We start from the raw sequence: 14,557 nt of genomic DNA, 5'->3' as shown, positions 1-14,557 counted from the left end.
TAAACCTCCCTGACTCCCTACATGACCACCAGATGTCAGTCAACAGGAACAGCTGTTCTGCTACTCTTCCTTTCCCTTAGCTGTCGGTCAACACCACACAAATACAGGAAACCATGGTAGCTCCACTGCTCAAATAGAAAAAAGAGGAAAATAATGAGGGGATGAGGTGTGTGTGTGTGTGTGTGTGTGTGTGTGGGGGGGGGGGGGGGGGGGGGGGGGGGGGGGGGTCACAAAACATTTAGAGTCGTATACATTAAAGTGCTAGTGCCTTTTATATTTGATATATATTGTTTATACAGTTTCTGTTTGTAGTAAGTCATTTTGAATGGTCACAAATGTGTTTTAGATATGCTAGTTTGTATTGTTCGCAGTGCTTCAAAGTAGTCCTATTTGTAAACACGCATTTGTATTGTTTAATGTAGAGACACTATTAAAAGGAGACTGGCCTAGAACTATGGAAGAAAAAACAAACACATTCTCACTTTATATTCTGTCACTTTTTCACATAAGTTACAGTTGGCTTTGCTCACTGTGCCAGTGTGTGTTGACTACGGTAAATAGAATAGAACAGGAGAGGGGAGGAGTTGTAACAGTAACATGTGACCATGAGGAGGTTACCGCCTGACTCCTGTGTCTTATCTGCTTTAACATTTCTAAAACCACAGATTTGAAGACCTTTCTAATCTGGATTTATTAATGTCTTTCTTGAGTTCTCGGAAATAGAGGAAGACAAGGACAATATCTGTTGCATGCGCATGTGTGTGTGTGTTTGTGTCTGTCTGTCTGGATTCAGCTTGAGCATGTCTGTTAAAGTTTAAGTGTCACAGTTTTCATTTCATTATGGACATGTTGTAATAGTCTGTATGTGATTGTTGTTGTTGTTTTTTTTCTACATGAGTTTCCTTTGTGTCTGTGCATGTGACTGGACAGAACTGTCCTATTGTACAAACCTGGTTTTCCAGTTAAGTGTGGACTGGCTGTTTGGTTTTTGTAATGGTTACTTGTTGTCATAGTGTGAAAAGACACTGTACAATAGCAAAAAAGTGAGGGGGTTACGGGGAGAGAGAGAGAGAGAGATAGAAATGTAAGCTGTTAGCTTATGACTTGCTTAAACAGTGTTGTGAGTGAGGTTTTCCAGGTTAGCTTTTAGTTAGCGAGATTCAGAGAACTCCAGGCTGTTTTGTTCCGCTTGAGGGCTGTGTCATACAGCTGCATCCCAGTCACATGCTGTTGGATATCCTGTGCCAGGACTGAAAGGGTTAGTGCATTGACCTATGCACGTAAGACATGTCTTTATGTGACCGTCGAGGCACTACGCCGATAGACACATTTAGGGATCATATTCTGACTATTTACTTTTTAGCCAATATCAAAGTTTGTCATTTGCATTTTGTGGCAGGCTACATTTAGATTGTCCTGCAGTTCTGCGTGTTTGAGGTATTGATCTAGACTGTGGGAAGTCTCTGTCTGTAATTGTGTGTGTGTGTGTGTGTGTGCCCAGAAGCTCTGCCTTATGCAGTCCAGCGGTCTAAACGAGCTACCCCAGGAAGCTCATGACGGCAAGTGAGTAAAAACCATGAGGGGAGCAGCAGAAGTGTATCCAGCTGGGGGGACATTATGCCTATTTGCTCTTTTAGGATTTCGTTATAAAGATGACGAACATAAAACTAAGACCGTGGTTTACATTGTTTACATTGGTTACAGAGAATATACGAATCGCTCGGCAGCTGTAGAAACAAGACTAATCTTGATTATTACATTGTTTTCTTGAAACAAGTGTACACGAAAAACGCTTCTCTGAAGAATATTCGTGAGGAAAAAATGTACTGTTTTCTTCCATTTTCACTTTCATTTCAACCTTTGTATTACAGCTTCACTTGTTACTTTATCTGAAGTGTAATATAACGAAGCAACTTGTTAGGTAATGTCTTCAGTACATAAATTATATTGAGGTCATTTTCAAGTGGGATTGTTATTCAGGAAGATAACACGACTGTGAAAGATGTAAAGTCACTGTTTATTTTTTACACCTAAATCTTGGATGTCACAAAACCACTGAAAACTGTTCACAGTGTTCTTGAATATTTTTAGCCAATTTAACCTGCAACAGTTACAAAACTGGAATTGCTCTGTTATCGCAGTCATGATTATCCTTATGCTTCATTAACGGCTGCCGTCTGAAGTAGAAAATCCTGTGATATAAAGTGCCAACTCAGTGTGAACTGAAGAGAGTTGCGTTTTGCTTGAGTTGGAGATTATTATCTCATCACTGCCATTGTTCAGAGTGTCAGATGTTTTATGCTTGAAGTAATTTTCATTGCCACTGTGTTAAAAGCTCTTTGGTGTGTAAATTGGATTTCTAACTTGTTTTTGACGGTAACGTCCCCTGCCTGGATAAGAATGACCTTACAATGCCAAAATGTTCAACATATCTCTCTGACACCACTCTCTCTCTCTCTCTCTCTCTCTGTTTTTTTTCTCTATCTCTCTTTCTATGTAGGGTTGAAGGTGAGCACCAGAGCACAGAGTCAGGGCCTTATGCAGACAGGCCGTGCAGTCAGGCCCCATACACTTCAGATCGATACATTGACAGTAGCTGTGGCCCACCTGGCCCTCGGGGGCCTTGTGTGGCCCCCCCAAGTCCAGCCAGCCTAGCCTGGGCCCAGCGTACTCGGAACCAGCCCGCTAGCTTAGCATTGCGCAAGCAAGAGGAAGAGGAAAACAAGAAATGCAAAGCCCTATCTGACAGCTATGAGCTCTCCACTGATCTACAAGACAAAAAGGTACTGCACCGAAACGTGGCACTGTGCTATGTAATGTGTCTGCTTTCTGACTGACCCGACATTTGGTATATTGCATATGTTTGGTTGGTTACTGTGCCATAAATGAAATCATCAATTTTAGCAAAAATCGACGTGAAACTCAATGATACTTACAGAAGCAGATTTGACACCATAACGTAAAACACATCTTTGACTTATGACGTCTGATTTACTGTAAGTAGTATTTGTGATATCGGTCTCATGTTTGGCTGGCTCTTGTTTTTCTGAAAGGTGGAGATGCTGGAGAGGAAGTATGGCGGCTACTTCCTAAGCAGACGCGCTGCACGCACAATCCAAACGGCTTTTCGCCAGTATCGCATGAATAAGAACTTTGAGCGCCTGCGCAGCTCAGCATCTGAGAGCCGCATGACACGCCGTATCATCCTGTCTAACATGCGGATGCAGTGCTCGTTTGACGACAGACAGCCCCAGGTACAGACACCCACACAAACGCACTATAGCCACAGCCCCGGTATGGCCCCTCCACACAGTTCAGCCTGCCCCACAGAGCTAGAGCCGAGCTCTCCTGCACGGCCCGGAGACTACACTCACCTGGAGGATTCGTTCTCCAAGCAGGTTTGCATAAACACAGTTCGCTAATTCCCGATACGAGACTTAGGAATCAGGAAATACAGTCTAATCAGGAAAATGGGACAACACAAAAATGGCCCTTTTCATAGAATTTCACTTTCAGTACTTCTTGCAGTGGTGTTTGGGCCCTTTGCTTAATTTTTATTTATTTAATTTTTTTTTATCTTAGGTGAAGTCCCTGGCTGATTCTATAGACGATGCCCTTTCTTGTCGCCCGAGCCGGGATGACTCCCAGGACGGCATTGGGGAAGGGGTAGTTGACGACTTTGGTGAATGTATCTGGAGCAATAGCAGTAACCCCTCCCTTCGTAGGGCCCTTGGCAACCGGGAGCGAGGTGGCGGCGGAGGGGGCTTAAGCATGCACGAAGACAGCACAGCCACCTCTTACAGTGACGTCACTCTTTATATGGACGATGGCCTTCCCTCCTCACCCCTCTCCTTGGACAGAGCCCCCAGCAGCACGGACACAGAGTTCTGGGGAGCAGGAGGAAGTGGCGTGGGGGGGAGGGAAGACAGCCGCGACACAGAGGGCGGCGGCAGCAGCAACAGTCGACGCAGTACCCCTTGTACAGAGTGCCGAGACTATAGGTTAAGGGGATCCCATCTCCCTCTGCTGACCATCGAGCCCCCCAGCGACAGCTCGGTGGATATGAGCGACCGCTCGGACCGCGGCTCCCTCACTCGACAGATGGTGTATGAGCAGGAGCCTGGAGGAGGCTCGCCGCAGGGAACCCTTAAACACAACGCCGGCGCCAGGTCCACGTCCTCTACGGTCGCACAGGGTCAGACGCGCCCAGGCAGCCACCCGCTTCCTACCCACATCCCACACCACATGGCACACCACCATCACCACCACCACCATCACCACCATCATCACCAGTATCCCGACACGCCCTCGTCCTCCTCCTCCCCGCAGCAGCCGCCCACCACGCCTCTCTCGTCATCGTCCTCAGCGCCGCTGCCACCTGGTGGCCTTGAGCAGCCCTGTTGCTCGGACGGAGACAACGACTCGCTCAACTCCACCACCAACTCCAACGAAACCATCAACTGCAGCTCTGGCTCCTCGTCGAGGGACAGCCTGCGTGAACCGCTGCCCCCGCTGGGCAAGCAGACCTACCAGAGAGAGAGCCGTCACAGCTGGGACTCACCGGCCTTCAACAACGACATCGTGCAGAGGAGGCAGTATCGCATCGGCCTCAACCTTTTCAACAAGTAAGAATATTTTAAGCGGAACACATGAAAAAAATGAAACAAGGGAGGCGGGGCCGGTAAGGGATTTCTTAAACAAACATTATGGAACTGTCGATGGACTGAGCTCCTTTGTGTTTATCTTTGCATCAATTTATCGCTGCTTTCTATTGACAACCACTCTTTATATATCTCTGATAACTAGGAAACCAGAGAAGGGCATTCAGTATCTGATTGAGAGGGGCTTTGTGTCAGACACCCCCGTGGGCGTCGCCCGTTTCATCCTCGAGAGGAAGGGCCTGAGCCGACAGATGATTGGAGAGTTCCTGGGCAACAGGCAGAAGCAATTCAACAAGGATGTATTGGAGTGAGTCAGAGAAGGATAGGAGGAAGTCAATAATTCTTAAATGGACTAAGAGGGGAAATGAAAAAAAGAAAAAACTGATAAGCCTGACAGGGAACAGGCGCTTTAGTAAATTTAGTAGCACTAACTTGGTTTCTTTTCTTTTCCCAGTTGTGTCGTTGATGAGATGGATTTCTCAGGAATGGATCTGGATGATGCACTAAGAAAATTTCAAGCCCAGATCAGAGTACAAGGAGAGGCCCAGAAAGTGGAGAGACTAATTGAGGCTTTCAGGTGTGTGTGCAAAACGGATTTAATGAAAAGAAGTTCTCTGTGAAAATAAGCTCTGTTGCGCTCTCTACACAACCGGGTATCATTTGTTTCTCTCTTTTTTTTCAGTCAGAGGTACTGTGTGTGTAACCCAGCTCTAGTGCGACAGTTCCAGAACCCTGACACCATCTTCATCCTAGCCTTTGCCATCATCCTCCTCAACACTGACATGTACAGTCCCAGCGTCAAAGCAGAGAGAAAAATGAAACTAGATGATTTCATCAAAAATTTGCGAGGTACCATTCAAATTCACAAGCACCGCACCCTTGCCAAAACTGCTATAGAACACACCAACTCTTGACAAAGGACCCGTTCACTTCAAAAGACTTGACTGTAACATGAAGATAACCCCATTTAACATTTAAGTTGTCCTCCCTGTCTGCCTCTCAGGAGTGGATAATGGTCAGGACATTCCTCGAGACCTGCTGGTTGGCATCTATCAGCGGATTCAGAAGTGGGAACTGAGGACCAACGATGATCATGTCTCACAAGTGCAGGCTGTGGAGAGAGTTATAGTGGGCAAAAAGCCTGTGAGTTCTCTTTTCTCTAAGACATGGACATTTTAACCGTGTAAAAGTTTTGTCAGAATCTAACATGGAGTGATGTGACATTTAGTGTCTAACTGAATGACCTTGTCCTGTTTCTGTCTAATCTCTTTCGCTTGTAGGTGCTCTCTCTGCCGCACCGCAGGCTGGTCTGTTGTTGTCAGCTCTATGAGGTGCCTGACCCAAATCGACCCCAGAGAACCGGTGTTCATCAGCGGGAGGTCTTCCTCTTTAACGACCTGCTAGTGGTACAGCTCTCTCCATTACTGAATTATCTTTACAAGGGCCTGCCTGATATTTGACAATTACAAAGCTGTAGATACTTCACTGAGAACTCATTCATCTTCTTCTCTCGCTATTCCTCTTCCAGGTAACAAAGATATTTCAGAAGAAGAAAACATCTGTGACATACAGTTTCAGACAGTCTTTTCCTCTTATTGAGATGCAGGTTCACATGTTTCAGAACTCCTGTAAGTTCCTCTTTTTAGTAACTGTCACATTTTCATATGACTATTTTTACTCAGAAGAGATCTCACAGGCTTTTAGAATAACTGTATATCATCTCCCCTACAGACTACCCCCACGGTGTCCGACTGACATCTGCGATTCCAGGAGGAGAAAGGAAGGTTTTGATAGTGTTTAATGCGCCCAGTCAGCAGGATCGAACGCGTTTTGTCAGTGACCTGAGAGAGAGCATCGCTGAAGTGCAAGAAATGGAGAAGTACAGAGTGGAATGTGAGTAACGCTGTCTGCTGGTTACTCACACTCATCTTTCCCCTCTTCTCATCACGGTTCCCACTGTAAAATCACTGGAAATACACAGTCATGGAAGAACGTGACTTCTCCCTGTCTGTCTCCTTTTAATCACTAATAATTTCTTCTGTTTTTTTTTTTTTTTGCCTGTGTTTCCATGCAGCTGAGCTGGAGAAGCAGAAAGGAGTGATGCGTCCAAGTCTGCTGAGTGGCAGTGTAGTTGTAGGTGGAGTGAGTAGTGTTGGAGGGGTGAAGAGTGAGATGGTGAATGGCACCATTGGACGGCCCAGCCTTGATGATAACTACTCGCCCGGAGAAGGGCTCAAACGCACAGCACTGAGTTCATCTCTCAGAGACCTGTCTGATTCAGGTAACGCACACAGATACACTGTAGAGCAATATACATGCAAACTCGAGGTGCATTCTCATTTTTATAGCACACTGACATCTCTTTCTAATGGTGGTGACTTTCTTAAGCAAACGTTTGCCAAGGGTTTTGTTGTATTGATAAGAGCCAAACTTGAGCTAAATGCAAACTCTATGTCAACATGGTCTTGAGTTGACATATCCTGGTTGGATGCAGGGAAACGTGGTCGCAGAAACAGCGTTGGTTCCCTTGACAGTACAATGGAAGTAAGTCTGAGTGGGACAGAGGTCTGTATCTCTTAGCTAGCTTTGAAAAACACGGAACTGAAATGATGCGCATGTGTGTCTGGAGCACAGCAGAACTTGGCATCATCCCGCATGTGTCCCGACATTGTGCAGAGCATGGAGAGATCCTTCCTTCTTTTGTGCCCGCCTACCTCAGTTCCAATGCATGCTCTCTAACTGAAAATAGAACGACCTTTGACCTTTTGTGTGCGCTTTCCCAGTGTTTGTGTTTGGACATCAGTTCTGTGTGGCAACTGGAATGATGATTCACAGTGGAACCCAGTTATATATATATGTGTGTGTATATATATATATATATATGTGTGTGTGTGTGTGTGTGTGTGTGTGTGTGTGTGTGTATATATATATAATATATATAATATATATATATATGTTTTTGTTTTTTTTTAACCTATTTATGTTGCTCTTTGCTCTTTTGCTGAGTGAGCATTATATTGTGGAGCTGATTCGGAACTAGTTGTATTGTGCTGTTTTTGCTGGAGTGATGTATTGTGGAATTGGTCCTGAACTAGATCTCTTTAGTGTTTATGCATGTGGAAACAGCATTTGTTGTGTCGGTGTTTTTTTGTAACCTGTCCGTAATGAAATATAATCTATTTGTTATGAGAGAACGTGACAGAATCTTACAATCACCCTAATCAACTCACCCCTGTTTTTCCTCCCCCTTTCCTTGAATACTTTGGCTTTCTCCATGGTCCTGTACACCTTGACTCTCTGCGCTTCGCTCCGTTCCTCTCCACTTCCCCCCCTCTCTTTGTCTTAGGGTTCCATCATTAGCAGTCCACAGCCTCACCAGCGTTACCCAGTAACCAATGTTCTCCCCGGCTGCTATGGCACAGAGGACTACCGGCCTCAACGCCCCATCCTGAGCCCCGGAGTGGGGGTGGGGGGTGGGCCGGGGCAACAACACACCGCTGCGGCGACTGGAAGTGGGGGAGTCTCCAGCAGCAGCAGCAGCACAGAGAGAGGGGGAATGGGGAATGGCTCTGGGACAACAACCAACAGCGGCTCCTTCCTGGGCTCCCTGTTTGGGGGCAAACGAGCCAAAGTGCCGGCCCCTATTATCCCCCCGGGACCACCTTACCCCGCTCCTGTCCCGCCGCCGACCACTGGAGGGCCCCCGCCTCTTTCCCCGTCCTCCCTGTGCCAGTCGGAGGGAGGGGGCCCTTCCAAAATCCAGGCCTTGCACGCCCAGTACTGCCATACCAACGCCACTGGGCAGCCTCCACCACCCTACCACCACCACCATCGCTATCACGTGCAGACCCTGCCTCCGCCTGGCCAGGCCCACCACACCCTGCAGCGAGTCACCTTGCCGCGACGTCCGCTCCCCAACCCCTCCTCCCACACCCAGCTCCAACAGTACTCCCACCATACTATGCAGGGTCACTACGTCAACACAGCAGTGGGCTGCCCTCCCCCCCTTTCTCCTCACTCCCCACACTCCCAGCTCCCCCAGTTTACCCTGTTCCACACACAGCCCACACACTCGGCCAGAGGAGGCACCAACACAGGCAAGCAGCCCCTGACACTGTCGCACTCCCACCCCCACGTACCCTCCCACACCCACCCAAGCCACGCCCACACCCCCCACCCGGCCTCCCACCCCGCCCATCAGCCTCACTTCGTCTTCACCAACCCCCCTCCGTCCTTCCCCCAGCAGCAACCCTCCACATCCGTCACTGCCCACCACGTGCCGCCGGCCGCCCAGTATCTGCCCCAGTATCCTCCGCTGTCCTCCATCCCCCCTCCCCCCCCCCCCCCCCACTCCCCTTTACCCCCCCCTTCCTCCCCCCTTACCCCTCTTACGCCTCTCTCCCCTCACCCCCCCCAGCACCCCGGCCAGCAACAGCCAGGGGGCCAGCAAGCTCCGGCGCAGGCCACGACGGGGGGTGGCTCGTCCGGTACGATGGACAGGGCCAAATCCAAGCCTATCAACCGGATCAGCACGGTAGTGTGAGCCGGGCCCGGGGCTGGGCCCTCAGGGGTCCGGTCTCAGCCGGCAGGCTGGAGGAGGTGGGGAGGGGCAGGGCAGACAGCAGCAGCAACAACAATAAAAAGAAACGCAGCCTACTCCGTCTCTGCTACTTCCACCTGAGATTCCCACAGGTGTAAAAGAAAAAAAAAAGAGGCATGGTGTGAGATGTGACAACACACACAAACAGACACAAAACACATATACCCTTAGTATTCATCAAACATGCAATACCACTACATCACATGGTTTGAGTGGACCTGGCTATATCTCTCAGGTGTTAAACAGTCCAGACTATAAACTTGCGGTGCAGTTGCACTCTGGTCTAAGTAAACTGTGGTCTAAATCTGGGATGTAATAGATGTTTCGTCAGACATCGTCTGGATGAATGGCAATGGACAATAACAGCTGGAAAAGCTGTTCTCACAAAGATGTCACCCAGGCGGACTGGTCAGGGTTCAAATATAAATTATTTGTCATAAAATCAATGCCTTTGTCATGTTGGTATGTCATTTTACATATCTGTTTGAGTAATATGGTAAACAGTATTTTGGTAATGGTTTTCTAGCTGTGAAAAATGATGAAGGATGCTCTCCAGCCTTGGCAAAACATAAGGAGAAACTGATAGAGACTTCAGACCGATGTGACATTTCAAATATACAGTATGTAAAACTCGACATGAAAAATATGACACAGATAAAATGGTCGCAAACACATGCATGCCTGCTCACACACACATATGCACACGCGCACACACACACGCACATACACACATTCCAATACAGATAGAATGTGAACAATGTTAAACGTCTGTGAATTGCGCATAGCCATTTTGTTGATGCTTGCTATCTGAAAAGAATGTCTGCATGGCATATATTTCAGATATTAGACTTTGGTAAAAGTCCATCATAGACTTTTAACGCAAGACTGTTCGAATGAAAGTTTCACTCAGCGCTGTTTGAATTCCTACTCACCCATCGGGAAAAAAAATGAATACTGATCAGAGCAGATCAACAAGACCATCTCATGTCAGTAATGAGATTTTCAATGCAGTGTGTGAACTAGCTTCTGTATCATACATCCAGTGTGGCAGTTCTAATGAAATGTACAGTTTGTTAAGTAGTTGTTGATAGCAGTTGCAAAAATGCAATAATCTTTTTTTTTCATATTTTTTTCATTTGTTTTTGTTTTGTTTTTTTCAAATCACAGTTCACTTCAAATTTAGCAAACTGTTCCAGGGAAGTTCAGATTTGTTTTCAGTGACAATGTTATCCGTGATGCTGATTAAAGATTTAGAGGAGAAAGTTTACAGTCTTGCTGTAAGCCAGTCAGATGTAGAGGAGTCCTGATTTCATTATAAACAAACCAAGTAGTTTCGCTGCTTAAGAATACAGACAATAGCCTGTAGACAGTAGATCTCGCCACAATCTGCTTGTGTCAGCCAGTGGTTTATCCAGTCCTTGCTCAGCAGCTTTTCAAATTCACAATGCTGTCTCTTTGTGTAACAATCCTCTATGAGCTGAAGGCTGTATGTGCTATGTTCCTCGGGAGTCATTTTTTCCTAGGTTTGCTACACCACACAAAATGACTGCATTAAACACAAAGTGGAACCATCAATTAAACCGTCAGTGTCTTGCAGGCTATCTTCTTATGGCAGAAAGATGTTAAAAGACGTTTACAGATATAGGGACCTGTCACTGATTCTGAGGATCTGAACGAAAAGTGCAATTCCACTGTGGACATTCAGGTTTGCACATGTGGGCAGTCGTCTGACATATACAGTTTCTTTACCCATTAATACAATCATAACGTCTGACGTAAAACTTATCGGTGCGCTCCATCGCATTTCTCTTAAAGATAAGCGCTGCTTTAATCTTAGTAAGATTATTAATCCTGGACATTAAATATTACACAAATTTTTTTTTTTTTTTTCAAATATGGATGTAGCCTAGTCTGGTGCACATGAATGTCCAATACCCCAAAACCTGTAGTGTGCGATGATCTTAACATAGCCTGCAACTTTATGAAATGTTATTTTAAGTACTGTACTTTTGTACTTAGGCTGTCTTTTGAAGGATAAAAGAGCCAAAAGATTTTGTCAGTACGAATGTCTTAAAGAGCAAGTATTAAGGCCAGTGCACCCTCTGTTGATGTCATCTGGTTCAACCAGATTCACAGCATATGTTTACACAACAGGGGTTCTCCGGCTTTTGTGTATGGTTAGCATGATCAAATCTTATTACGGCTATCTTAAAATTTCTCCAGGAGTTGCAACGTATTAGGGCTAGAATCACAATTCCTAGAAGACAGCATTTCATGGAATTTCACTCCATACATCTCTGTTCCCCTACATATTCAGCTTCATATATTTGAGAGACCAGTTGATGTTGTGCAATCCACATGCATTCTTATTAAGGTCTTTTGCATTGATAATATTTTTCTTATTGTTTCTGAACATATCTTTTTTCGCTGGTATATAAATGTTTACCATGAATATGATGAATGTTGTTTACTATTGTTTTGAAATGTTACAAATTATTCAGATGTTATAAAAATTATAAGAAGGATTATATATATGTTATGTGTACGGTTACTCTCTTGATTTGAAATGAAATGAGAATGATAAAGAGAATATGAGATGTTCGTGATGTTTCTGGAGAGAAAAACCTGCTTTTACAGGTATTGTAGTTTGTTGAAGTCATTGTTACTATTTTACTATGAATATTTATTTATATTTTTAATTACATGTTATGCACAAGACCATGCCCCATTATTCAGATGCATGATGAGCACTTTGTGTCAAATGAGCTCTGTTTAATAATCGTTTTGAAAGTTGGACAATCAGTTTATATAAAGAGCCAAATGGAGGTCAAGTTGACAGCTAAAACATGAATAGTGCACTTTAATCCTATGTTTACCATTTAGATTGTTTTTGAAAACATTACATGGAATATGTAGGATTGAAAGTTGTATTCTCTAGCTTAGATGGCCTAGCATCTGTCCCAAATTAAGGCTATTTACACTTTATCTCATGTTTCTACCAGCGAAGTTGTTATTCTCTGTGTATAACAGTTTTATTTTTTTTTGTGAAAACAGATGTGCTATAGTGAACCACTGCAGTGTGCAGCATTTTATTTTTTTTTTTTCTTTATGGTCTCAGGCACAGGGCTTTGTAGAGCTGCTCTGCTTGATCACAGTTTTGTGGTTTTGCACATGTGTTGAGTTGGAGGCATTACATGGCTCCACCCCCCACCCACAAATCTAGTGCCCCATTTTCCATTTCCCACAACCTGCCCCCCCCCCCCCCCCCCTTTGCAAAGAAAGCAAAGAAAGATATAAAGATGATAGAAGTGCCCCCTGTTTCCTTACAGTATTAGCAAACGTTTATGTAGAGATATAATGCAAATGGGTGAGTATGGTAAGCAGATCAAGATAACTTGTGTTCCTCTTTTGTTCTTTTTGCAGCACAAAAGTAAAAGGACACCTTATGTAAAGTCAGTTGATTTATGTGTAATCAAAAAATCAAAAATAGGTGGAGAAAAGGACAGAGAATAAAAAGAACTGGAGAAATTTCAAACAAAGAGGAAGTAAAGAGGGAATGTAGGAGAGACGGCAGGGTTATGGACGTGAATTTGAGGGATGAAGTTGTGGTTGAAGGATGAGGGGTTTGGTTGTGGTAGGCGTGAGATTTTTTGGGTTAGAATATATATATATTTTTTTCTTTCCAGTTTCACACAGAAATTGTCTGTCTTCCCTCTGTGAACCTTATTGCATGAGTACACCTGCACTTACTGAATAAAGTGTGTTATATAAACAAAATGTACATACAATATGATATTATAGAAATATTTATATTGAAAATGGAATGGACAGGGCCTTGTATGAGGTCTGTAGTACTGAGGTTGGTGTGCATACATGTCCATGTACGTTATGTAAGTTTCTGTGAGTGTATGAGGGTGAAACATTCCTATGAGAAGAACATTGAATATTTGTTTTGTATAGGGAGTGAGAGTTTAAAGTATAATTATAAACTTGTATAAGTGTGTGTATGTCAAGCAGTTCTAAGTATTATTTGAAACATACAAGAAATAGCAAGAAATTATTTCTAGAAATGTACATAGAATGTCGAATTTAATTAATTCCGAGAATGTGAAAATCTATTGCTTCTGAAATATTATAAAATGTCCTTGCAGTGGAGAAAACTCGTGTGTTTAATGTGTTGGTCATTTGTGTACAATGCATGAGCACACAAACACACGGGGCACAGCAAACGTAATGCGCACCTTCTTCGAATACTTTACTCACCTGACGTTTTTGCTCATTTTATGTCTGACATTACATTTGCTGGCTAGGTTGTATCTGCTAAATGCAAAAAAAAAAAAAATCGGGGTTGTTAGTAATACACTGCCCTCCACAGGTCTGTGTTAGCACTAACACGCTCGCGCTTCAAAATGATTTTCAAAATGAAACTGACATATTTGTTCGTTACTTAGTGATTTACTTTTACAGTTATTTCGAGTAGTATTCATATTTCTATAAAACATCAAAGCCCAATGTCTATAAATGAAGATAAATCATGTACATAATATTTACAGAGTTTTGGTAATCATGTTTCTTTAGCCATTTACCAGTGAACTGCACTACACATCTCGCTTCTCAAAAACTGACCTCTTACGTAAATCTTGTTTAGGTATAATATTTGTCTAAATGACTGTCCTAGAAGGTGTACGAAAACTACTGGCATAACATATACGTAATTTGCTGCGAGAAAATTACCTCAGCTTTTTAAGAAGATTTGAGTGTCTCATTTTAGCAATTTTTTCGCAAATCTGATTCGTTTGTCTGCGTTTTTTACAATTCCGTTAAAATAGACAAGGCACTTAAAGCAGTCTCTCAATTTGCGATCTTCACACATTTACCTTTAAATCCTACCAGCTACTTCTGCGCAAACACTCGCGACTGGAACTACTTCTTGCAGAAATAGGTGAAATCCTACGGAGTATTATTCCGCGTCACGTTCGTTCAATGTACCTGCATCTTTGTACAGCCAAAATAAGAAGCTAGCATATATGGCTAAAAATGTTCATTACTGTGGGTATGTGTTCAGATCCTCTCTCGAAAACTTCACACAAGTTACCTGATTGATGAAATATTTATTTGGAAAAGAGCGTGAGCTTTGGAACTACTTTATATGTAACTATCAAATGTGGAAGGATGAAACTACATTTTCTTGACCACTGAACGCCTGGATTCCATGAACCATGAACGATGGAAGTTGAGGTAGTGCTGAGGCAGTGATGAAACCAAGATGGCGATTAGCCTAGACAGGATGAGTTGG

At 44.1% G+C, this 14,557-nt stretch overlaps 1 protein-coding gene and 1 pseudogene across 2 annotated transcripts; both read left to right on the top strand.

The window, feature by feature from the left end:
- Nucleotides 1-668: 668 nt before the first annotated feature.
- On the top strand, nucleotides 669-8,110 carry iqsec2b (IQ motif and Sec7 domain ArfGEF 2b). 2 transcript variants are annotated; one of them, XM_030784490.1, is made up of 13 exons: nucleotides 669-1,563; nucleotides 2,501-2,783; nucleotides 3,054-3,398; nucleotides 3,583-4,625; nucleotides 4,807-4,968; nucleotides 5,116-5,238; nucleotides 5,344-5,510; nucleotides 5,665-5,804; nucleotides 5,942-6,067; nucleotides 6,190-6,289; nucleotides 6,393-6,554; nucleotides 6,736-6,942; nucleotides 8,008-8,110. In XM_030784490.1, exons 1-13 carry the CDS (start codon nucleotides 1,514-1,516, stop codon nucleotides 8,019-8,021), a joined length of 2,922 nt encoding a protein of 973 aa, XP_030640350.1. In that variant the 5' UTR covers nucleotides 669-1,513; the 3' UTR covers nucleotides 8,022-8,110. The 2 variants fall into 2 exon arrangements, with proteins under 2 accessions (XP_030640350.1, XP_030640349.1); XM_030784489.1 differs by lacking the exon at nucleotides 8,008-8,110 and having other exon boundaries at nucleotides 6,736-7,494.
- On the top strand, nucleotides 8,028-9,297 carry LOC115821356 (leucine-rich repeat extensin-like protein 5; annotated as a pseudogene).
- The last annotated feature ends 5,260 nt before the right edge of the window (nucleotides 9,298-14,557 follow it).

The sequence above is a fragment of the Chanos chanos genome, chromosome 9, assembly GCF_902362185.1.
Source record: "Chanos chanos chromosome 9, fChaCha1.1, whole genome shotgun sequence".
Classification (NCBI taxonomy): Eukaryota; Metazoa; Chordata; class Actinopteri; order Gonorynchiformes; family Chanidae; genus Chanos; species Chanos chanos.
This window is presented reverse-complemented; position numbering and strand designations above follow the sequence as displayed.